The sequence below is a fragment of the Chelonia mydas genome, chromosome 5 (assembly GCF_015237465.2).
Source record: "Chelonia mydas isolate rCheMyd1 chromosome 5, rCheMyd1.pri.v2, whole genome shotgun sequence".
Lineage (NCBI taxonomy): Eukaryota > Metazoa > Chordata > Testudines > Cheloniidae > Chelonia > Chelonia mydas.
This window is the reverse complement of record NC_051245.2, coordinates 133,126,214-133,150,998: the sequence shown is the minus strand read 5'-3', so window position 1 is coordinate 133,150,998 and position 24,785 is coordinate 133,126,214. Positions and strand designations below refer to the sequence as shown.

Here is a 24,785-nt window from a genome sequence, read left to right as displayed (position 1 = left end):
CTCCCTGATTAGCCTGCCCGCCCTGTCAATTAGGCTGACCAGGAGCATTGGCCTCTCCCCATTGACCCTGGGACTGTCAGTCTCAGGGTCCTGATTTCCCATCGACCCTCCCCCTTTTGGTACTGGGAGCTAGCAACGAAAATCCCCCCACTGAATGTTAGTAAGAGGGCTGGTCAAATCCAGTCTCCCCAGCAGGCAGAGGGGGCCTGGAACCAGGAGTTTCTCACACCCTAGGCAATGTCCAAACCACTGGGCTCCTCCCACACTGTTGTGTGAGTTCATGTGTGGATTCGATCCAGCAAGCAGCCTGAGCACCCCCACCGCATCGGGCCCCCAGACGAGGGTGGAGGACATCTGTCATCTCTGGGCCCATGCATCACTCTGGGGCCCAGGCATCCAGGAGCCTAGCAGGAGGCTGCAGGGCACAGGAACACAGGTCCCAAGGGAACTGTTAATGCACAAATGTAGGTGCCAAGTGAGTTCAGGGACCTACCGTGCTCAGCAACAGCTGAGTGGGAGATTCTGTGAATCCTAGTGGTCTGATTTTGGGATTTAGGCACCTTAGCCCCTTTATGGATTTAGCCTGGGAGCAACAGGGACAGCATGGAGCAGAGTCTGATCCCGCTCCTGCCTCTCAGAGGCTGGGCTCCCTCCCTCTGACACTGCCCTGCAGTGGCCTCTCCCCTCCCACTCGCCTGGGATCAGACCATGATGGGACGGAGGCGTCTCCTCTCCTGTTCCTGCTGCTTCCAGCCCCTCCCTCTCCCCATCTCTTCTTTTGCCCAGCCCTGCACCTAATTTCTCTGTTCTCCCCTCCACGCTGCTGTCATCTGCCATCCACCCAGCTCCTCCCTTTGTCAGCCCTCTCTGGTCCCCACCACGGCTCTCCCTTCCAGCCTCCCACACTCATCCTCCATGACTTCAGCTTCTAAGGTGATGGCCCATCTGACCCTCTGTTCCCCAGTTCCAGGATCAGCTGGAAAGCAAAAGGCTGAGGAGGAGGCCAGGTGACAATGTTTGCCAGGAACAAGAACAAAAGACTAAGGAGGGGGCCTCTCAGGGCTAAGTGTGGGCTGTTGGAGGGAGGAGAAGCTTCTGGATTGGAACTAAAGAGAGAGCTCTTGGTCCTGGACAGACCCAGATGGATTTTGCTGTCACTTTCTGTTCTCTATGTTAACTAAGGATGTTCTACACTGTGTTCTAGTCACCTAATAAACTCTCCTGTTTTTACAACACTGGCTGAGAGTCACTCCAGAGTCAGGAAGTCGCAGGGAGCCTTCCCCAGGAGTCTAGTTCAGGTGCTCTCCCTGAGGGGAGCTCACGGCATGAAGCAGGGTGTTGAAGGCTCTGAAGTTCAGTTCCAGGAGGCGATGAAGCCAAGCAGCTTACCCCAGTGAGAGTGCGTGACCCTAAGGGGATTGACACACTGAACGGATCACCCCAGGAACTGTTCCAGAGCTGTGTTAGTTAAACAGAAATTAAAAGACACAGCTCCAAAAGTGAAATCCCTGCAAGCTGCATGGAAAATTTTTAAAGACACCATAATAGAGGCTCAATTTAAATGTATACTCAAAATTAATTAAAAAACATAGTAAGAGAACCAAACAGTGCCACCATGACTAAACATAGTAAAAGAAGCAGTGAGAGGCAAAAAGGCATCCTTTAAAAAGTGAAACTTAAATCCTAGTGAGGAAAATAGAAAGGACCATAAACTCTGGCAAATTAAAGTGTAAAATATAATTAGGAAGGCTAAAAAAGAATTTGAACAACAGCTTGTCAAAGACTCCAAAAGTAATAGCGAAAAATTTTTTTTTAGTACATCAGAAGCAGGAAGCCGGCTAATCAACCAGTGGGGCCACTGGACAATTGAGATGCTAAAGGAGCACTCAATGATGATAAGGCTATTGCGGAGAAACTAAATGAATTCTTTCCATCAGTCATCATGGCTGAGGATGTGAGGAAGATTCCCAAACTTGAGCCATTCTTTTTAGGTGACAGATATGAGGAACTGTCCCAGATTGAGGTATCATTTCTGGTGGTTTTGGAACAAATTGATAAACTAAACAGCAATAAGTCACTAGGACCAGATGGTATTCACCCAAGAATTCTGAAGGAACTCAAATGTGAAATTGCAGAACTACTAACTGTAGTCTGTAACCTATCATTTAAATCAGCTTCTGTACCAGATGACCAGATGACCAGATAACGTAACACCAATTTTAAAAAAGGACTCCAGAGGTGATCACAGTAATTATAGGCCGGTAAACTTGACTTCAGTACCAGGCAAATTGGTTGACTACAGTAAAGAACAGAATTGTCAAACGCACAGATGAACATAATTTGTTGGGGAAGAGTCAGCACAATTTTTGTAAGGGGAAATCATGCCTCACCAACCTACTAGAATTCCTTGAGGGGGTCAGCAAGCATGTGGACAAGGGGGATCCAGTGGTATAGTGTACTTGGATTTTCACAAAGCTTTGACAAGGTCCCTCAGCAAAGGTTCTTAAGCAAAGTAAGCTGTCATGGGATAAGAGGGAAGGTCCTCTCACCAACTGGTAACTGCTTAAAAGATAGGAAACAAAGGGCAGAAATAAATGGCCAGTTTTCAGAATGGAGAGAGGTAAACAGTGGTATCCCCCAGGGATCTGTAGTGGGACCAGTCCAATTCAACATATTCATAAATGATCTGGAAAAAGGGGTAAACAGTGAGGTGGCAAAATTTTCAGATGATACAAAACTACTCAAGAAAGTTAAGTCCAAGGCAGACTGTGAAGAGCTACAAAAGGATCTCTCAAAACTGGGTGACTGGACAACAAAATGGCAGATCAAATTCCATGTTGAGAATTGCAAAGGAATGCACATTGGAAAATAGAATCCCAACTACACATATCAAATGACGGGGTCTAAATTAGCTGTTACCACTCAAGAAAGATCTTGGAGTCATTGTGGATAGTTCTCTGAAAACATCCACTCAATGTGCAGCAACAGTCAAAAAATCAAATCATTAAGAAAGGGATAGATAAGAGGATAGAAAATATCATATTGCCTCTGTATAAATCCACGAGATGCCCACATCTTGAATACTCCATGCAGATGTGGTGACCCCATCTCAAAAAAGATATATTGGAATTGGAAAAGGTTCAGAAAAGGGCAACAGAAATAACGAAGGGTATGGAATGGCTTCTGTATGAGAAGAGATTAATAAGACTGGAACTTTTCAGCTTGGAAAAGAGATCACTAAGGGAGGATATGATAGAGGTCTATAAAATCATGACTGGCGTGGAGAAAGTAAATAAGGAGTACATAACAATTCGTTCTCATAACATAGGAACTACGGGTCACCAAATGAAATTAACAGGCATTAGATTTAAAATAAACAAAAGGAAGTATTTCTTCACACAACGCACAGTTAACCTGTGGAACTCTTTGGCAGAAGATGTCGTGAAGGCCAAGGGTTTAAACAGAGTTTAAAGGGTTCAAAAGAGAACTAGATAAATTCATGGAGGATAGGTCCATTGATGGCTATTAGCCAGGATGGGCAGGAATGGTGTCCCTATGGGCGACAGGACGGATCATTTGATGATTACATGGTCTGTTCATTCCCTCTGGGGCACCTGGCATTGGCCACTGTCGGAAGACAGGATACTGAGCTAAATGGACCTTTGTCTGACGCAGTGTGGCCGTTCTTATGTTTGACAGCACCAGTCATGTGTATCCATGACAATAAAACATGACAGTCCTCCTCCCCTTCCTTCAATTCCTACCTCCCTATCCCTTGCTGATGTGGACATTTTTCCATCTGCTCTCCTCCTAACCCCTCCACTCACCCCACAGACCCCATCCCATCTCCTGATCTCCCTCACACCCGCTCTCCTCCCTCCCTTACTCATCTCTTTAACCTCTCACTCTCCTCCGGCTCTTTCCCCCTCACAATATGAACACACTTCAGCACCTTCCATCGTAAAGACCCTTGATTCGGTTTGCCTCTCTAGCTACAGCCCCACCTCCCTTTCATCTCTCAACTCATTGAATGTGCCTCTGCAATTGCTGTCTGGAGTTCCTGTCCTCCATTCCCTCCAAGACCCTCCCCACCCCGGCTTCCACCCCTGGCACTCCAGGGAAATCGCTCCTGCCAAAGTCTCTAATGACTCTTCCTAACTAAGACTCAAAATCAGTGCTCCATCCTCACCTTCCTTGGCTTGCCAGTCGCCTCTGACACCATTTGCCAGGCTCTTCTTGAAATCTTGTCCCCCTTGGCTTCTTTATCTCTGTCCCCTCCTGGGTCTCCTCTGACCTCTCTAATCACTCCTTCACCATGTCCGTCAGAGGATCTTCCTTATCCCCCTCCAGCTTTCTATGGGGTTTTGTCATGGTCCCCTTCTCTTCTCCCTCGACACCTTATCTCTGGGCAAAGTCATCTGCAAACACAAATTCAACTACCATCTCCATGCTGATGACTCACAGATCTACCAATCCACTTCCGAACTGTCTCTTTCAGCACAAACTAAAATCTTGGCCTGTCTCTCTGACATCTCCTTGTGGCTTTCTCGTCATCAGCTCAAACTCAATGTGATTAAAACAGAGTTCCCAATCTTCCTCCCAAGACCTCCCTTCTACCTCCTTTGTCAGTCACTGTGGACAACGTCACCATCCTGCCTGCCACTCAGGACCATAACCTGGGTTTCATCTTTGACTTGGAGCTCTCTCTAGGTCCTCACATCCAGGTTATGCCTAAATCTTGCTGACTCTTTCTGCCGAGCATCTCTAAGACACTGCCTTTCCTGTCCACCCCCACAGCTAAACCTCTCGCCCAGGCTCTCAGCATCTCATGTCTCAACTGCTACAACATCCTTTTCTCTGGCCTTGACAAACGCAGACTTAGCCCACTCAGATCCCTTCAGAAGATGCTGAAAAGATCGTTTCCTAGCTCCTTGATCTGACCATGTCACTTCCCTCTTTGCCTTCCTCCACTGGCTCCTCCTTCTCATCAAATAGAAGCTGCCTATTTTCAGCTGTGAGGCCCTTCATAGCCTATCCCCAACCGACCTGTCATGTCTCATTTGCTGAGGATGAGGATAGCAGGGAGCTTTATTTTTTTAAATTGGCTTGCTTTTCCCACTAGAAAGGCCTGTCTTGTTGGCCCTGTTTTTTTGTGAAAGACTCGACAGTGAGCTGGAGAACTTGAGGGGCGGGCGTGTAACCCGAGAACATGAGAGGGGAAGGAATTATTATTTCATGTCATGCTAGCACAGCCCAGCTTTAACCATGCGGGGGCTGGAGCTGTGCAGACAGAGCAAGGGACAGTCCCTGCCCCGAACACATTACACTCATCGTAATGGTCAGTTCTGGTTGGACACATTCCTGGAGGTTTCATCACAGGACACGATCTTTAACTGCAGATTAACCTTTAATTCCTGGAGACACCAGGACAATCCTGGAGGGTTGGCAACCCTACGCTGAGGCCAGCTCCACACCGTTTTTCTTCGGCTTTAAAATATTGAATTTGGTTGTTTGTTTCTTTTCACCCAAATAGTTCAAAACCAAAAGAGTTTTAGTTCCTCAAAATAATTAAAATCCCTACGGCAAGTGCAGTGCTATCGGTACAGCCATGCTTTACACCAGTAAACGTAGGGGAATAATCTGTATAACCAGGGTTTACATTCAGCAGGAGCGGAGCTCCAGTAAATATTTTCAAACCTTGACTCCAGCCTGATGCTGTTGAATGTGGGGGAGGCCTGGGGGCTCCGGGAAATACTCCTATGACAATTTAAGCCTTGAGTACAACAGTGTCCACACTAAAGCTATGTCCACACTGCACTTTCATCGGTGGGTGTGAAAAAAAAACAAACACACCCCAAACCACAAAAGTTTTACCGATGAGAAGCACCGGTAGGGACAGCGCTTTGTAGGAGGGAGACGCTCTCCCAGCAACAAAGCTACTGCCCCTCATTGGGGGTGGTTTTATTTTGTCAGCGGGAGAGCTCTTTCCTGCCAACAAAGAGCGGCCACACTGCGTGCCTTACAGCGGCTGGGCCGCTGTAAGGTGTGCACCGTAGACACAGCCTAAGTGATTGGTGTAAAAATAGTACAAACACTGCATGTAAAACAGCCCTAAAAAGTTTATTCCAACTGTTTAAACTTCATTGTTAAAACCGTGGCTTTCTCTACCCACAAATTCACACCAGTTTAAGTTAAGGTGTGAGTTAAACTGGTTTAGTTAAACCAGTGCAGGAGGCTCTGTGGCTGTCTCATGGAGAACAAGGAAGATTCAAATCCATGCCTGGAAAAGCAGGATGTGCCTTCCCCTCTCCTCATCCCACCCTCAATGGGATCCGGAAGCTCTTTATCCGGCAGCTACAGGACATCCTAACGGCACAAACGCAGCACCTGTTCTGTTCTCTGCAACGGGAGCTCACGCCCAAACTAAGACCTGATTAATGCACATTTCCAGGGGCTCCAAAGTCTCCCCTCCCCGCCCCCCGTGGCACCAACACGCAGCCAGAGACAGAAAGGGGGTTAACATCTCTTCCCTAGGATGACACCTCTAAAGATGTGCATCCACGACAGATATGACCCATTGCCATGGACAGGCGTGGTGGGTATAAGAGGCCAGTGGAGGCTCCGCCTTCCCCTGCCGCCATACGCCCAGTTGCAGGATTGTGGAGGAAAGTTTTTGCTTTATTATCCCCCATGCAATGCCGGGGGGCTGAGGAGGCTGGATGTGCTCTTCAGCTTCCTGGGTTCATCAGTGACCTCCCTGGACTCCCGGAAGCCGAGCAGCAAACCCAGCCTCCTCGGCTGCCCGGGAACCTGCGTGGGGCACAGCAAATGCTTCTGCCGGAGGAGAGCGAGGGGCTTCAGGGGTTGGGGTCTGGGGAGGGGAGTTGCTGCTTTGCTGGCCCGGGGCAGCTCCAGGCAGGTGGGGTGGGGGACAAGGCAGAGACTCAGGGCGTGGGCTGGCCCCAGACTCCTCCGGCCGAGGGGGACTCGTGGCCCCGGCCGCTGGGGGAGGGGCACAAGCAGAAGGGGCAGGCCTGGGGGCTCGCCTCCCCTAAAGAGGGGGCCCCACACCCACCCACCCGCCGCCCAGGCCCATGGCTGACTGGGGGTGCGAGGAGACGGGGGCGGACACAGCTCAGCCCCACGTAGCCGAGGACAAGCCAGGCTCAGGAGTCCAGGCCCTGGGGGTCAAACTGAAGCACCTTCTGGGAGCCATGGACGGCCCGAGAGTCCCGTCACTGAACCCTGGGCCATGGGGGTCAATTTACCCCCCTCTGTCAGCCCGGCTCTGCCCACAGGGCTCGGTCTGAGAGCCCCGCCCGGCCCGGAGACGCGGCAGAGACCCAGCCTGGGCAGCCCCTGGCCCCGGGGACTCCCCGCAGCCGGGAGCCTCACGGGGCCGCGAGGGGCTTGCCGGCGGGTGCAGCACCCATGGGTGCCGGTCCGAGCGGGGCCGCCCCCCCGGCTGGGGGCGGTCGGCGCTGGATGCCGGGGTCACCGCTCGGGTCAGGGGCGCTCAGCCCCCCCGGCACATTGTCCCCGCAGCCCCCGGCAGCGCCGGGCACAAGGGGGGCAGGACCCCCCCCGGTCACTATAGCAACGTCACTGATCCCTGTCAGCGACCGCTCAGTGACGGGGGGGGCGCGGGGGGGTCTCCCGACACCTCTGAACACAGAGGCCAGAACTGCCCCCCCCCGGCACTTCCCGGCCCGGCTGCCCCCCCCCGACCCCCAGGTCCCCCCCGACACCGCCCGGCCCGGCTGCCCCCCCCGACACCCAGCTCCCCCCTCCCCGCACCCCCCGGCCCGGGGTCTCCCCCCGACACTCACGGGAGCGGCCCCCCGGCAGGGCGGCAGCCCCCAGCAGCAGCAGCAGCAGGCGCAGCGCCAGGGCCATGCCCGGACCCCTCGAGCTGCGCGGCCGGACTCCTCGCTGGGCCTCGCCTCGGCCTGTCCAGGCCCGGCCCCGGCCCCTTCCGAGTCCCGCCCCCTCCCGTGGGAACCGCCCCGCGGCAGGGATTGGCTGGGGGAGGGAACATCCCGCCAATAGCGACGCACAGGCCCGGTCGCGTCACCGGTCGCTGGGCAGAACGCGGCGGGGCAGGACAGTCTGAGGCGGGGAGTTTGGCGCTGGGGGGACGCGGCCGCGGGGCTGCGGGGACCGGGGCAGCGATTCGCTCCGCCCGGCCCGGCCCCGCCTCCCCGGAGCCCGCTGGTCCCCGCCCGGGGCTGGAGCCGGGGGCCGCTGCCCCTGCTGGGGGCGGTCGGCGTGAGGGGGGGCACAGCTCGGGCCGGGCGCTCCCAGCCCCCCCCCCCCATTGTCCCCGCCGCCCCCGGCCCGTCAGCGCCTCCCGTCCGACCCCCGCAGCCCCCGGCCGGAGACCGCCCCGCGGCGCCTTGGCGGGGCCGGTCCGTGTCTGCCGGGCCCGGGCCTTGAACCCCTGTGTGGAGGGAGTGAATGAACCCGCCGCCGCGCTCCCTGCGCGGGCAGTGACCGCAGGAACCCCGGCCCCGCCACAGCGTCCCTGCCCCGTCCGCGGCCGGGGAGAGAGGCACAAAGAGAGGCCGCGACTTGCCCTGGAAGCCGCACATCTAGGGAGAGAACCCAGGAGTCCTGGCTCCAGCCCCCCATCTACCCACTAGACCCCACGTATCTCCCGGAGCAAGGGAGAGAACCCAGGAGTCCTGGCTCCAGCCCCCGATCTACCCACTAGACCCCACGTCTCTCCCGGAGCAAGGGAGAGAACCCAGGAGTCCTGGCTCCAGCCCCCGATCTACCCACTAGACCCCACTTCTCTCCCGGAGCAAGGGAGAGAACCCAGGAGTCCTGGCTCCAGCCCCCGATCTACCCACTAGACCCCACTTCTCTCCCAGAGCAAGGGAGAGAACCCAGGAGTCCTGGCTCCAGCCCCCGATCTACCCACTAGACCCCACGTCTCTCCCGGAGCAAGGGAGAGAACCCAGGAGTCCTGGCTCCACCCCCTGATCTACGCACAGGCAGAGGATGATCTAACCCCTTTATGTTCTCTGCTTTTGCAAGTCACTTGGCTGTTTACATCATTTCTGGGAACTATTTTTGGTTCGTCTCCTCCGCTTGCGGGGAGAGGAGGTACCAAGGCTCTGGGGCCTGTGAAGTTTGCCCCTTGCTGTAGTACCGTCACTGTGGGCCTTAGACAGGTTTCAGAATAGCTGCCCTGTTAGTCTGTATACACAAAAAGAAAAGGAGGACTTGTGGCACCTTAGAGACTAACAAATTTATTAGAGCATAAGCTTTCGTGAGCTACAGCTCACTTCATCGGATCCACTGCATTCATCCAATGAAGTGTGCTGTAGCTCACGAAAGCTTATGCTCAAATAAATTTGTTAGTCTCTAAGGTGCCACAATTACTCCTTTTCTTCTTGTGGGTGTTAGTATCACTGGGCTTTGGACACTGCCCTGGGCTGGTCTCTCCTGGTCTGGGGAGCCAGGCTAATGGGGAACTTCCCCGTCTGGGGTGTTGTCAAGGCTGATTCCCCACTCAGGCACTTCGAGTGCAGAAGGTGGGGATCCACAAAGTCTCTAAAAATTAATACTGGCCACTCCAGGCTTGTATTAAACACCCACGGTTACAGATCCCCCTGGCCTTGGTTGGTAAATGCTGCCACCACCCAAGTGCAGAACCCCTTTGAGAGCCCAGGAAGGTGCACTTGGGAATTCCTTCCCGTGGGATACCCCCAAGCTCTTTCCCCCCCGCCTCCGGGGAAGAGCTGAGAAAAGGAAAAGAAAAAGAAATCCGCTGTTGCCACCAACTAACTGAAAAACATGTGCACAGACCTCTTAAGACACAGAAATCCAAGCATGATCTTTAAAAAGGTAAATTTTATTAAGAAAGAAAGAAAGAAAGAAAGAAAGAAAGAAAGAAAGAAAGAAAGAAAGAACATGTGGCAAATCAGGCAGTTGCTAGATATTAAAAGAGCAGCTGCAAGGATTCAGCACCAAGAATGGCATTCTTGGGGTCCAGCTTAAAGGTTACAAAATCACCTGTGTTTAGCATAGAGGAATCCACAAGCCCAAAATAAAGAGATAAACCTGATCATGTCTAAACTAAATGTTTCCTGTTCTCCTTACATATCTGTGGTTCCAAATGGCTGATTTCTAGGTATGATGCTGATGATTTTTCATACCTGGTCCAAGCTTTACAGCATACCCTGCTGCTCTCTGTGTCTCTCCAGCTGAGAGAACAACAACAACACAGACAAAAAGAACAGGAGGACTTGTGGCACCTTAGAGATGAACACATTTATTTGAGCATAAGCTTTCATGGGCTACAGCCCACTTCATCGGATGCATGCAGTGGAAAATACGGTAGGATGATTTTATATACACAGAGAACATGAAACAATGGGTGTTACCATACACACTATAATGAGAGTGATCAGTTAAGGTGAGCTATTACCAGCAGGAGAGAAGAGGAAAACAAAACCCCAAAAAACCCTTTTGTAGTAATAATCAAGGTGGACCATTTCCAGCAGTTGACAAGAATGTGTGAGGAACAGTGTGTGTGTGTGTGGGGGGGGGAAATAAACAAGGGGAAATAGTTTTACTTTGTATAATGACACATCCACTCTGTCAAGGTTCCTTCCCCACTCTGAACTCTAGGGTACAGATATGGGGACCCGCATGAAAACCTCCGAAGCTTACTTTTACCAGCTTAGGTTAAAACTTCCCCAAGATACAAACTATTTTACCTTTTGCCCTTGTACTTTATCGCTGCCACCACCAAATGTCTAACAGGTATATAACTGGGAAAGAGCCCGTTGGAAACGTCTTTCCCCCCAAAATCCTCCCAAACCTTACACCCCCTTTCCTGGGGAAGGTTTGATAAAAATCCTCACCAATTTGCATAGGTGAACACAGACTCAAACCCTTGGATCTTAAGAACAATGAAAAAGCATTCAGATTCTTAAAAGAAGAATTTTAATAGAAGAAAAAGTAAAAGAATCACCTCTGTAAAATCAGGATGGTAAATACCTTACAGGGTAATTAGATTCAAAACATAGAGAATCCCTCTAGGCAAAAACTTAAGTTACAAAAAGACACAAAAACAGGAATCTACATTCCATTCAGCACAGCTTATTTTATCAGCCATTTAAAGAAATCAGAATCTAATGCATATCTAGCTAGATTACTTACTAAATTCTAAGATTCCATTCCTGTTCTGTCCCTGGCAAAAGCATCACACACACAGAGAGAGCCTTTGTTTCTCCCCACTCCAGCTTTTGAAAGTATCTTGTCTCCTCATTGGTCATTTTGGTTAGGTGCCAAAGAGGTTATCCTAGCTTCTTAACCCCTTACAGGTGAAAGGGTTTTTCCTCTGGCCAGGAGGGATTTTAAAGGTGTTTACCCTTCCCTTTATATTTATGACACGCCCCCCAAATCACAGATAGCGTGAAACGCTGGCTGGGATTTCTTCCTGGAGCTCTAGGAGAAAACAGAGTTAATAAGACACACGCACCTCTAAATATACTACCAAGTATATAAAGACTAACAATATTTTCCACATCTCAAGGACGATTTTAACCAGTTGATTCTGGGAAACTTTCACAGGAGAGTGCATCAGCCACTTGGTTAGAAATTCCTGAGATGTGTTGGATGTCGAAATCAAAATCTTGGAGCACTAAACTCCACCAAATAAGCTTTTTGTTATTTCCCGTGGCGGTTTGAAGCCACTGTAGCGCAGCATGGTCGGTTTGCAGGTGGAAACGCCATCCCCAAACGTATGGGCATAGCTTTTCCAGAGCGTAGACAATGGCGTAACATTCTTTTTCACTGATTGACCAGTTGCTTTCCCTCTCAGATAGCTTCTTGCTGAGAAACACTACAGGGTGCAATTCTTGATCCGGTCCTTTCTGCATTAAAACTGCTCCCACACCATGCTCGGACGCATCTGTGCTTACTAGGAATGGATTGTCAAAGTCTGGGGCCTTTAGCACAGGGTCAGACATGAGTGTCGCTTTAAGCTGGTTAAAGGCCTTCTGACACTCTTCGGTCCACTGAACGGCATTTGGCTGTTTCTTTTTGGTTAGGTCTGTCAGTGGGGGGCAATTTGGCTGTATTGCGGTACAAATCGCCTGTAATATCCGGCCAAGACTAAGAATGATTGGACCTATTTCTTTGACTTTGGGACAGGCCACTTTTGGATAGCATCCACTTTGGCCTGTAGAGGGTTGATAGTTCTTTGACCCACCTGGTGTCCAAGGTAAGTCACTCTGTTGAGGCCTATTTGACACTTCTTAGCCTTAACAGTTAGTCCTGCCTCCCTTATTCGCTCGAAGACTTTTTGTAGATGCTCCAGGTGTTCTGCCCAGGAATCCGAAAATATGGCCACATCGTCAAGATAGGCGACTGCATATTTTCCTAATCCTGCTAGGAGACCATCTACAAGTCTTTGGAAGGTGGCGGGTGCATTCCGCAGCCCAAAAGGGAGTACATTAGGGTATGTCTACAGTACGAAATTAGGTCGAATTTATAGAAGTCGGTTTTTTAGAAATTGGTTTTATATATTCGAGTGTGTGTGTCCCCACAGAAAATGCTCTAAGTGCATTAAGTGCATTAACTCGACGGAGTGCTTCCACAGTACCGAGGCAAGCGTCGACTTCCGGAGTGTTGCACTGTGGGTAGCTATCCCACAGTTCCCGCAGTCTCCGCTGCCCATTGGAATTCTGGGTTGAGATCCCAATGCCTGATGGGGCTAAAACATTGTCGTGGGTGGTGCTGGGTACATGTCGTCAGGCCCCCCTTCCTTCCCTCCCTCCATGAAAGAAAGGGCAGACAATCGTTTTGCGCCTTTTTTCCTGAGTTACCCGTGCAGACGCCATACCATGGCAAGCATGGAGCCCGCTCAGCTCACCATCACCGTATGTCTCCTGGGTGCTGGCAGACGTGGTACTGCATTGCTACACAGCAGCAGCAACCGCTTGCCTTGTGGCAGCAGACAGTACAGTAGGACTGGTAGCCATCATCGTCATGTCCGAGGTGCTCCTGGTCGCCTCTGTGAGGTCGATCAGGAGCGCCTGGGCAGACATGGGCGCAGGGACTAAATTTGGAGTGACTTGATCAGGTCATTCTCTTTAGTCCTGCAGTCAGTCCTATTGAACCATCTTATGGTGAGCAGGCAGGCGATACGGATTGCTAGCAGTCCTCTTGTACCATCTTCTGCCGAACAGCCATGAGATGCGGATGGCATGCAGTCCTTCTGCACCGTCTGCTGCCAGCCAAAGATGTAAAAGATAGATGGAGTGGATCAAAACAAGAAATAGACCTGATTTGTTTTGTACTCATTTGCAACCCCCACCCCCCGCCCCCCGTCTAGGGGACTCATTCCTCTAGGTCACACTGCGGTCACTCACAGAGAAGGTGCAGCCAGGTAAATCTAGCCATGTATCAATCAGAGGCCAGACCAACCTGCTTGTTCCAATAAGAACAATAACTTAGGTGCACCATTTCTTATTGGAACCCTCCGTGAAGTCCTGCCTGAAATACTCCTTGATGTAAAGCCACCCCCTTTGTTGATTTTAACTCCCTGTAAGCCAACCCTGTAAGCCGTGTCGTCAGTCGCCCCTCCCTGCGTCAGAGCAACGGCAGACAATCGTGCATCTGAGTTGAGAGTGCTGTCCAGAGCAGTCAGAATGGAGCACTCTGGGATAGCTCCCGGAGGCCAATACCGTCGAATTGTGTCCACAGTACCCCAAATTCGACCCGGCAAGGCCAATTTAAGCACTAATCCACTTGTCAGGGGTGGAGTAAGGAAATCGATTTTAAGAGCCCTTTAAGTCGAAATAAAGGGCTTCATCATGTGGACGGGTGCAGGTCTACATCGATTTAACGCTGCTAAATTCAACCTAAAGTCCTAGTGTAGACCAGGGCTTAGATTCATACAGCCCGAAATGTGTGGTGAAGGCTGACCTTTCCCTGGCGGATTCATCTAGCGGTACCTGCCAGTACCTCTTGGTTAAGTCCAAGGTAGAGATGAACTGGGCCCGTCCCAGTTTCTCTAATAGTTCATCTGTGCGTGGCATTGGATAGTTGTCTGGGCGAGTTACAGCATTTAACTTACGGTAGTCCACACAAAAACGTAGCTCCCCATCTGGTTTGGGAACTAGAACCACTGGAGATGCCCATGCACTGCCAGAGGGGCAGATTACACCCATCTGTAGCATGTCCTGGATCTCCCGTTCTGTAGCAGTTTTAGCTTGAGGAGACACCCGGTAAGGTTGGACTTTAATTGGGTGAGCATTACCTGTGTCAATGGAGTGGTATGCCCGTTCAGTCAGTCCTGGGGTGGCTGAGAATGTCAGCCCATAGCTAGTGCACAGCTCCTGGATCTGCTATCGCTGCATACTCCCAAGGGTCATGGAGAGGTTCACCTCTTCCACGCCACCAGCACTTTTCCCTTCATAGTAGACACCTTCAGTCCATTCAGCGTCATCTCCTCCCTGGGCTGTAAACTGACAAACCTTTAAGTCTCTGGAATAAAAGGGCTTTAGAGAATTAATATGGTATACCTTCGGCTTTCGGTTGCAGGTGGGGAATGCTATAAGATAATTAACAGATCCTAGGCGCCCCTGCACCATGAAAGGCCCTTCCCACGACGCTTCCATTTTATGGGCCTGGAGTGCCTTTAAGACCATGACCTGGTCCCCTACTTGGAAGGAACGCTCTCTGGCATGTTTATCATACCAGGCTTTTTGCTCTTTTTCAGCATCCTGTAGGTTTTCTTTAGCAAGGGCTAGAGAGGTTAGGAGGGTGTTTTGTAGGTGGGTGTCAAAGGCCAGAATGTTAGTTCCTAGAGAAGGTGTAAAGCCCTCCCATTGCTGCTTCACCAACTGTAATGGCCCCTTAACCTCGCGGCCATATACAAGTTCAAATGGGGAAAACCCTAAACTGGGATGTGGTACAGCTCTGTAGGCAAGGAGCAACTGCTGCAACACTAGGTCCCAATCATTGGAGTGCTCATTTATGAATTTACATATCATGGCTCCCAAAGTCCCATTAAATTTCTCCACCAGGCCATTTTTTTGATGATGGTAAGGGGTGGCAACCAAGTGATTCACCCCATGAGCTTCCCAAAGGCTTTCCATAGTTCCTGCCAGGAAATTAGTTCCTGCATCTGTGAGGATGTCGGAGGGCCAACCTACCCTGGCAAAAATGTCTGCTAGTGCCGGGCACACACTTTTAGCCCTGGTGTTGCTTAGAGCTACTGCTTCCGGCCATCAGGTGGCAAAATCCATGAAAGTCAGTATGTCCTGCTTTCCTCTGGGTGTCTTTTTTGGAAAAGGACCCAGAATATCCACAACTACTCACTGAAATGGAACTTCAATGATGGGGAGTGGCTGGAAAGGGGCTTTGGCCTGGTCTTGGGGTTTTCCCACTTTTTGACATACCTCACAAGACCGGACATAGGTAGAAACATCCTTGCCCATTCCCTTCTAGTGGAATGACCTCCCCAACTGGTCTTTGGTCCTGTTCACCCCAGACTGGCCACTAGGATGATCATGGGCTAAGATCAAGAGCTTTACCCGGTACTTAGTTGGAACTACCAACTGTCTCTGCGGATGCCAGTCTTCCTGGTGTCCACCAGAAAGAGTTTCCTTGTATAAAAGTCCTCTTTCTACAACAAACCTGGATCGATTAGAAAAGCTGAGAGGTGGTGGGTTGCTCCGTGCCGCCGCCCAAGCTCTCTCGAGGCTTTCGTTTGCTTCCTGTTTGGTCTGGAACTGTTCCCTTGATGCTGGAGACATCAGTTCCTCATTGGATTGTGGATTTAGGCTTGGTCCCTCTGGAAGCAATATAGGGGATGGGGCTGTTTCCATTGACTGTGAACCGCTCTCCGCTGGTGCACTATGTTGGGATTCAGGCTCTGGCTGAGCCTCTTGTGTAGGGTTATGGGCTGCTGCCAGTTCAGGGTCGGTGGGGCCCTCTGGTGTTGGGGTTGCAAGTACTGGATTCAGTGCTGGCAATGGGTCTGGTGCTAGTTGTTCTGCCGGTTCCGGTTCTGGGACTGGCTCTGTCTTGGTCTCTGGGACTGGATACACTACTGCTGTTGCAGACATTGTCTTGGGGTCCGGGTCCATCACCTCTGACCAGGTCCTGGTAGAAGTTTCCGGAACAGAGCTAGGCGCGACAGCTTGCTTAGCCTGGCTGCGGGTGACCATTCCCACCCTCTTGACTAGCTTCACACGATTGGCCAAGTCTTCCCCCAACAGCATGGGATGGGATAATCATCATAGACTGCAAAAGTCCATGTTCCTGACCAGCCCTTGTACTGGACAGGCAACTTGGCTGTAGGGAAATTGAAAGAGTTGGACTTGAAGGGTTGAATCATCACTTGGATCTCTGGGTTGATTAAACTGGGGTCCACTAAGGAAGCATGGATAGCCGACACTTGTGCTCCGGTGTCCCTCCACGCGGTGACCTTTTTCCTGCCCACACTCACAGTTTCCCTCTGCTCCAAGGGTTATCTGGGAGGTATCTGGGCCTGAGGACCTCTGGTGTGATTCTGGTGCAATGAACTGTAATCTGTTGGGGTTCTTGGGGCAGTTGGCCTTTACATGCCCCAGCTCATGACATTTAAAACATCGTCCAGCTGACGGGTCACTGGGGCGAGGTGGGTTGCTGGAGAATGGTGTGGCAGGACGATAAGGTGGCTGGAGGGTTCCTTGGGGGGTAGGTGGGCTCTTGGGCTGCCCCCAGTAGTAGGGTGTGGTCTGAGGTTGCCCCTTCTGGTATTTGCTCCCACTGAGACCAGTTTTTTTCTTCTCTGCCACCTCCGCCCATTTGGCTCCAATCTCCCCCACCTCGATTACAGTTTTGGGCTTCCCATCTAGGATGTATCTTTCTATTTCCTCAGGAACACCCTCTAAGAACTACTCCATTTGCATTAGGAAGGGCAAATCTTCTGGAGATTTAACACTTGCTCCTGATATCCAGGCATCCCAAAGTTTCACAATGTGGTAGGCATGTTGGGTAAATGACACGTCTGGTTCCCACCTTAGGGCTCTGAACCGCTGACGGGAATGCTTGGGGGTTAGCTCCATTCTGACTCTCACCTTGGTTTTAAACAGTTCATACTTGTTCATGTGTTTCTTCGGCATTTCAGCCGCCACCTCAGCTAAGGGTCCACTGAGCTGCGGCCTCAGCTCTACCATGTATTGGTCTGTAGAGATGCTGTTCCTGAGGCAGGCCCTTTTGAAGTTTTCTAAGAAGGCCTCGGTATCATTGCCTGCCTTGTAGGTGGGGAACTTTCTGGGATGGGAAGTGGTACCTGGAGAAGGATTGCTAGGGTTTGTTGGTATATTCTGCTGAGCCTTTGCCTTCTCCATCTCCAGTGCATGCTTCCTTTCTTTTTCCTTCTCCTCCAGTTCTTTGGCCCTTGCCTCCATAGCTCTCCTGTGGGCAGCCTCTTGGTTTTTTTCTGCCTCTTTCACTGTCTCCATTTCTTTGTCCTTTGCCTCCATTTCTCTCCTGTGGGCAGCTTCTAGGGCTTTTTCTGCCTCTTTCGCTGCTTCCAGTCTGGCTTACTCCAATTTGTGTTGTGTCTTGGTTTCTGTCATCTTTGCCTCTCTGTTTTTAACTAACTTTACACCCGAGAGTTAGAAATAAAACAAACAAACAGAAAAAAACTTGGCTTGTAAAATTTTGCTCTGTTGTAATATGATACCTATATTCTCTGATAGTGATTGTCAGGCTACAGAAAAATCCTAAAAAAAAAAAAAATGTAACACCTTTCTCTCCAGGCAAATAGGCAGAAAACCCCTCTAGTTGCTCTTAGGTAAAAAAAAAACTTCTTCAGGTCTCAGAAGACTTGCGAATTTCTGTGCAGGAGGGTTTTTCTTCTGGCCAGGAGGGATTTTAAAGGTGTTTACCCTTCCCTTTATATTTAGGACACACTCCCAGTCTTTATACAAGCCTAATTTAATGGTGTCCAGTTTGCAAATTAATTCCAATTCAGCAGTCTCTCGTTGGAGTCTGTTTCTGAAGCTTTTTGTTGAAGAATTGCCACTTTTAAGTCTGTAATCGAGTGACTAAAGAGATTGAAGTGTTCTCCGACTGGTTTTTGAATGTTAGAATTCTTGACGTCTGATTTGTGACCATTTATTTTTTTTTCGTAGAGACTGTCCAGTTTGGCCAGTGTACATGGCAGAGGGGCATTGCTGGCACATGATGGCATATATCACATTGGTAGATGTGCAGGTGAACGAGCCTCTGACAGCGTGGCTGATGGGATTAGGACCTGTGATGGTGTCCCCTGAATAGATATGTGGACAGAGTTGGCATCGGGCTTTTTTTGGAAGAATAGGTTTCTGGGTTAGTGTTTTTGTTGTGTGGTGTGTAGTTGCTGGTGAGTATTTGCTTCAGGTTGGGGGGCTGTCTATAAGCGAGGACTGGCCTGTCTCCCAAGATCTGTGAGAGTGATGGGTCGTCCTTCAGGATAGGTTGTAGATCCTTGATGATGTGCTGGAGAGGTTTTAGTTGGGGGCTGAAGGTGACAGCTAGTGCTGTTTTGTTGCTTTCTTTGTTGGGCCTGTCCTGTAGTAGGTGACTTCTAGGTACTCTTCTGGCTCTGTCAATCTATTTCTTCACTTCAGCAGGTGGGTACTGTAGTTGTAAGAACGCTTGATAGAGATCTTGTAGGTCTTTGTCTCTGTCTGAGGGGTTGGAGCAAATGTGGTTATATCGTAGAGCTTGGCTGTAGACAATGGATGGTGTGGTATGGTCTGGGTAAAAGCTGGAGGCATGTAGGTAGGAATAGCGGTCAGTAGGTTTCCGGTATAAGGTTGTGTTTATGTGACCATCGCTTATTAGCACTGTAATCCAGGAAGTGGATCTCTTGTGTGGACTGGTCCAGGCTGAGGTTGATGGTGGGATGGAAATTGTTGAAATCATGGTGGAATTCCTCAAGGGCTTCTTTTCCATGGGTCCAGATGATGAAGATGTCATCAATATAGCGCAAGTAGTGCAGGGGCGTTAGGGGATGAGAGCTGAGGAAGCATTGTTCTAAGTCAGCCATAAACATGTTGGCATATTGTGGGGCCATGCGGGTACCCATGGCAGTGCCGCTGATTTGAAGGTATACATTGTCCCCAAATGTGAACTAGTTATGGGTGAGGACAAAGTCACAAAGTTCAGTCACCAGGGGATACTGTTCCTGGCGGCTTGTAGTCCATCTTTGTGTGGAATGTTGGTGTAGAGGGCTTCTACATCCATAGTGGCCAGGATGGCGTTTTCAGGAAGATCACTGATGGATTGTAGTTTCCTCAGGAAGTCAGTGGTGTCGTGAAGATAGCTGGGAGTGCTGGTAGCGTAGGGCCTGAGGAGGGAGTCTACATAGCCAGACAATCCTGCTGTCAGGGTGCCAAGGCCTGAGATGATGGGGCATCCAGGATTTCCAGGTTTATGGATCTTGGGTAGCAGATAGAATACCTCTGATCGGGGTTCCAGGGGTGTGTCTGTGTGGATTTGCTTTTGTGTTTTTTCAAGGTGTTTCTTGAGCAGATGGTCTAGTTTCTTTTGGTAACCCTCAGTGGGATCAGAGGGTAATGGCTTTTAGAAAGTGGTGTTGGAGATCTGCCTAGCAGCCTCTTGTTCATATTCCTACTGATTCATGATGACGACAGTACCTCCTTTACAAGCTTTTTGATTATGATGTCAGAGTTGTTTCTGAGGCTGTGGATGGTGGTGTGTTCTGCACAGCTGAGGTTATGGGGCAAGTGATGCTGCTTTTCCACAATTTCAGCCTATGCACGTCGGTGGAAACACTCAATTTCGGTCTGGGTCTGTCCCACAACAGCATTTCTAATGGGAAGCTGGCTGCAGAACAATTCAACTGCAGAGAGCTCCTATGGAGGTGGGGTGGGAATTCAGTCTCTGTATTCTTTCAGTGTCGCTAGAGCAGTGGGAAATCCCCTCCAGTCACTGTAGCAACTCTCTACTCCAGAGTGCTACAGGAGCTTTTTAAGTGTAGCCAGCCTAAGAGTGAGACCAGATCTACCTCCAGTTAGCACCATGGATGCTCCGGCATGAAGACTACAGCAATGAGAACAGTTCAATGTTTCCATAGGTGCCAGGATTCAAATCTACATAGGAAAGCCCCAAGGGGTTTCTAGTCCATCCCCTTAACCACTCAGCCACAAGTACCTGATGGACAATTGCCTCACTACACTATGATTCTCTTCTCACTGAATTATCACTTCAAATGGTTTGCTCTGACCAGCCTCCCCGGCACACTCACTGCTGTGCAGGGGTGTAAGTGTGTCCATTGCTGGACAGCAGGAATTCCTGCCCATTTCCCTTCCGTCTGGAGCATGATTAGAGTGTGTTTGTGTTCATGACATTGCTGTAGATCGTTGTTCGTTCCTGACCTTGACAATTCAGACAGTCCTTTCCCATTCAGATCACCAGCCTATCATTCCAATAGCAGGGGTCAGGTTTTCTCTGGGGAACTGACATTTGTCAGGGGTTGGTGAGTGAACTCAGCCTTGCATTCCATCCTTGATGTTTCATGGACTAACAACAGCAGCATAAAGAAAGAGCCGAGCCGATATCTCAGTGTTAGGGCTGAAGATGGCCACGTCCCCCATTTGACCTTTGCTATTGCAGGGGAGAAAGTGTCAAAGGAATTGAATGCCCTGGCTCAGACAAGAGACACAGGGAGGTTTTGCTGCTCCTGGATCATCCGTGCAAAGGAAATTGTGTCTCTGTGTGAAATTGAGGAGGGAAATGAAACCTCCCTATGGTAGCACAATGCCTGAATGCATTAACCAGGGCGGGCGATTATTTTCATCAAGATCCAGACTTCTTGGTCAAGGTATAGCCAAGGTCTGGGCTCCAGAGAAAAGAATGCACGAATGATAATGAGACGTGTATAAAAAGATGTTGCAGTCACAATGGGCACAACGATGATGATTGTGTTGTGTTTATTCCTTAGACCTGGTGCCACCGCCTTTCCCTTTAGGCTTGTAGTTTCCCAAGGGTAAAAGTAACCATCTGTTCAGATACAAGGGCGTGTTTGTGTTCATTCCTGCTAGCTACACAGGGGTTTGATGTTGCTGCTTTCAATCCTCTGGCTCTGCAGGGAGAAGGAGCAATTCAGGCCATCACTGAGCTGAGGGAGCGAGATGATTTTCTGACAGGGAGGGACACCTCCTCCTAAAGGTGCTTGGCAGGCAGCCCTCCTTCCCAGGTCCGTCCCGAGAACACCCAGTTGAAAAGGGACCCTCCCCAGCCCTCCTCTGCGTGCTGACAATGAGCGAGTGAGTGAGCGTGGGGAGAGGGAGTGACGGAGGGGAGGGAGATGGCGTGAGCAGGCCGGGACCTCGGCGAAGGGCGGCACAAGGGTGTTCAGTTTTGTTGGGTGCGGAAGTTGGCAACCCGAGATCCAGGGGCAACAACTCCAACCTCCACAGAGGCTGGGCAGGGGCAGGACATCAGCTTGGAGGGGAGGGATGGGTGGGGCAGTGACATCACCAAGGCCTTTTGCAGGAACTGAGCCCATTGGGCAAAGGTGGTGGGGAGGGGGTGACCTCACAGAGAGACCCCGACATCAGCGGGGCAGGGCAGAGGTGCAGGGCCAGGGCAGTCTCTGAGACCCCCCCGGCTTTGCTGCCACACGTCTCCTTCTCCAGGTCTCCCCTCGAGGACGGGGAGAGAATTAGGATTCACTTCTGTGAGCATGAGGAGGAGCCTCTGTGGAGTTTTCTCCTTTCCCACCACTGACTGTGCCAGAAAACGAACTTCCCTTGGACAAGGTCAGAGGTTCCGAGAGGTTTGGAACCTGTTGGGTCTGATGCACCTGGTGCAGGCAGAATTCTCGGCACAGAAAACACTGGCTTAAGGGGGCAGAATTTGATTTCCTACCTCGGACTTTGACACTTGGAATCACTGGGGACTTAGAGTTTATCCTTTTTGGCTTCCCTTTTCCTCTTTCCTTCCTCCTTTCTCCTCTTCTCTTGCTTCTTTTTTCCCTTTTCCCAGTTTCCCTCCCTCTACCAAGGAGGGGTGTGTGTGGCGTGTGGGCGAGGGAGGGGGGGTTGCTCTCATTGCGGGAGGTCCTCACAAAGAGGTGGGTCCGGATCTGAGAGTGATCCCCTCTGATGGTGACCTGGGCTGTCCTTTGAGACATCTGGTGAGACCTCTCAGCCTCCCACCCCTCAGCATCTCAATGCTGATTGGCTGAGCAGGGGGCTATCGACAGCGAGGAGACTCAGGTCCTTTTGGTCTCCTTTCAAATCAGGCAAATGAGTCACAACCAATCCAATGTATGGGATTAATCTTGCTGCTTCTCTTCATTAATTGTCTCTGAGCAGTTCGTGATCTCCTCTCTTGTTCTAGGTCTTCTAAAATACTTGCTGAATAATTCCTGTGAACAACTGTTGGTCTGCAGGTCACCTGAGAGCCCTTTATTCCCATCGGTCAATGTATGAGATTCAAGATGTGACAGACAGGTTGAAAGTCAGGAGCAGTGTTTCCTCTAATTTGTTAGGTCCGTGTAGGGAATGAATTTTGTTATGTGCACCAATAGGGAAGTGAGGTGTGACCCCTCACCTGTCTCTTGGTGCAGATTCCAAAATTCATTCTGCACATGGAGAGTGTGTGGTAGGGGTGAGGCTGAAGGTTTTGGAGTGTGGGAGGGGGCTCAGGTGGGGCAGAGGGCTGGGGTGTGGGCTGTGGGGTGGGGACAGGGATGAGGGGCTGAGGGCTAGGGCAGAGGGTTGGGGTGCAAGGGTGTGAGGGGTCCGGCTGGGGGGTGTGGGCTCTGCGGTGGGGCTGGGGATGAGGGGTTTAGGGTGCAGATTGCCCCACGGAGAGAGGGCTCCCCCCAGCCCTCTCTCACCACAGCAGCTCAGGGCCAGATTAGAGGCACCTCTCTCCTGGCTGCAGCAGCTCCGGTGGGGCCGGGTTGGGACTGGGGGAGGGGACAGGATTTATTTTTCCTAAGTCAAAAGGGGGAAGGGAAGGAGTTATGCTTCATTTTTTACCTCATAAACTTAGGTCCCTTGTAATCTCCAAGATGCTATGGTAATAAGACACCGTGTCATGTGGTGAGCTCACAAGAGCAGAGGGTGTGAGAACTACAGTAACTGAGAGGGCAAGGGATGTACAGTCAGATTGTTTCAAATGCTGCATTCGTCAGCTGATATTTAACAGCAACGCTTAGCTAACATAATGGAGAAAGGAATTCTCTGCTAAAGTTTCAGCATGCCCCTTTGGCCAACTCCACCCGTTCTCTGAAGGGAGAGTGCTCAGTGGGGAGGAGCCTGGGAGGCAGGGGGAAGGTTGAGGGGGGCAATGACGGGAGGGGGACTGGGGCAGTTGGGAGAGACTGAAGGGAGTGATGGGGGGCTGAAGAGGTGATGGGGGGAAGGGGACATTTGGAGGGAGGCTGAAGGGGTGATGAGGTGAAGGGGGCCAGGAGCAGAGAGACAGCTGGGGGGGCTGCTCATCCCCACGGGAGGGTAGGGGGAACAGCAGCTCCCCTGGTATCAGAAGCTGCTTCTTTATTAGAACTTGCTACTTCACTGTTCCTGAGCAGGGTCCTGGGATGAAAAGGTTCAACAGGGAATGAGATAGATTCATGGCGGCTCGGTCCATCAATGGCGATTAGCGAGGATGGGCAGGGATGGTGTCCCTAACCTCTGTTTGTCAGAAGCTGGGAATGGGGCGACAAGGGATAGATCATGGGATGATTCCTGTCTGTTCATTCCCTCTGGGGCACCTGGCACTGGCCACTGTCGGCAGATGGACACTGGGCTAGATGGACCTTTGGTCTGACCCCGTCTGGCCGTTCTTATGGTCTAATGTTCTTATCACATGCTCAGTAACATCTGCAAGTTGCTGCCATCACTCACCACCAGCATCTGCTCCCTGCAACCAAAGGCAGGGAAACTCCCCCTGAAGGGGGGAAATTGGAGGGGAGGGATGGGCAAAGGGACAAAACGGGGAGAGGATCAGGGGTTCAGATGGGGGGGCTGCCCTGCCAGGTAGGTGCAGAAGGGGAAACCCCCAGATTGAGGGTGGCAGAGGGGATAACAGTTACCACAGATGGGGTGAGCCATCAGCAGCAGTTCCAAAACAGGGTGTGGTGGATGGTAGAAGGACTTGTGTTCCTCACTGGATGGTCCATCACAGCACCCCCTTCCCAGGCCTGTGGTGTTAAAGGCCCCGGGTGGCCCAATGCCCAGGGACCGCAACTCTTCTCTAGCTGACATGGTGGACTGAGCTGCCACAGGAAACTTGATTCAGGGAAATAGTTTACATATTTTACATATTACATATTACAAATAACTCGCCCCAAACCCCCTCAGCTTAAAGCAACGGAAACTTTTATAAGTGTTTAGCCAGTTTCAAAGAATTCCTGGCCAGTTTCCGTCTCTATAAATGTGTCATATCTGCCGTTCTGATTGCCTGAATTGGTCTCCCTGTCCTGAACCCCCCTGGATTTCTGTAGTTCCGCATCTTTTCATGATTGATTTTTAACAATGTTATTTGGGTGACACTGTCCAGTAGTTCAGGAACCCACCGGAGAGGTCGGAATTAGGAAACCCCCGTGATCCAATCCCCCTGGCCCGAGCTCTTTCATTATTTAGCCTCAGGGAACCAACTTCAAAAGGAGCGCTGCAGAGAGCCCCACCACAGCACCGTGCTTCACACACTGACCTGGAACACGGGGGACCCTGGTTCAACCCTTCCTCCCTTGCAGACAGTGGGGGGAGATGCTGGCAGCACCAGCTCATGCTCAGGCCTCCCTG

The 24,785-nt window shown here is 50.9% G+C and overlaps 1 protein-coding gene across 2 annotated transcripts in view; it reads right to left on the bottom strand.

The window, feature by feature from the left end:
* Positions 1-24,785, bottom strand: part of LOC102940274 (class I histocompatibility antigen, F10 alpha chain) — a 133,589-nt gene that overhangs the window by 46,056 nt on the left and 62,748 nt on the right. The window contains exon 1 of one of the 2 annotated variants that reach the window (XM_037902413.2): positions 7,830-7,988. The exons of the other annotated variant lie outside the window; for it this stretch is intronic. Coding sequence (XP_037758341.1) covers positions 7,830-7,896 — 67 coding nt within the window. The 5' untranslated portion in view covers positions 7,897-7,988. Of the gene's footprint in view, positions 1-7,829; positions 7,989-24,785 lie in introns of those variants that run through there. 2 annotated transcript variants of the gene reach the window in all.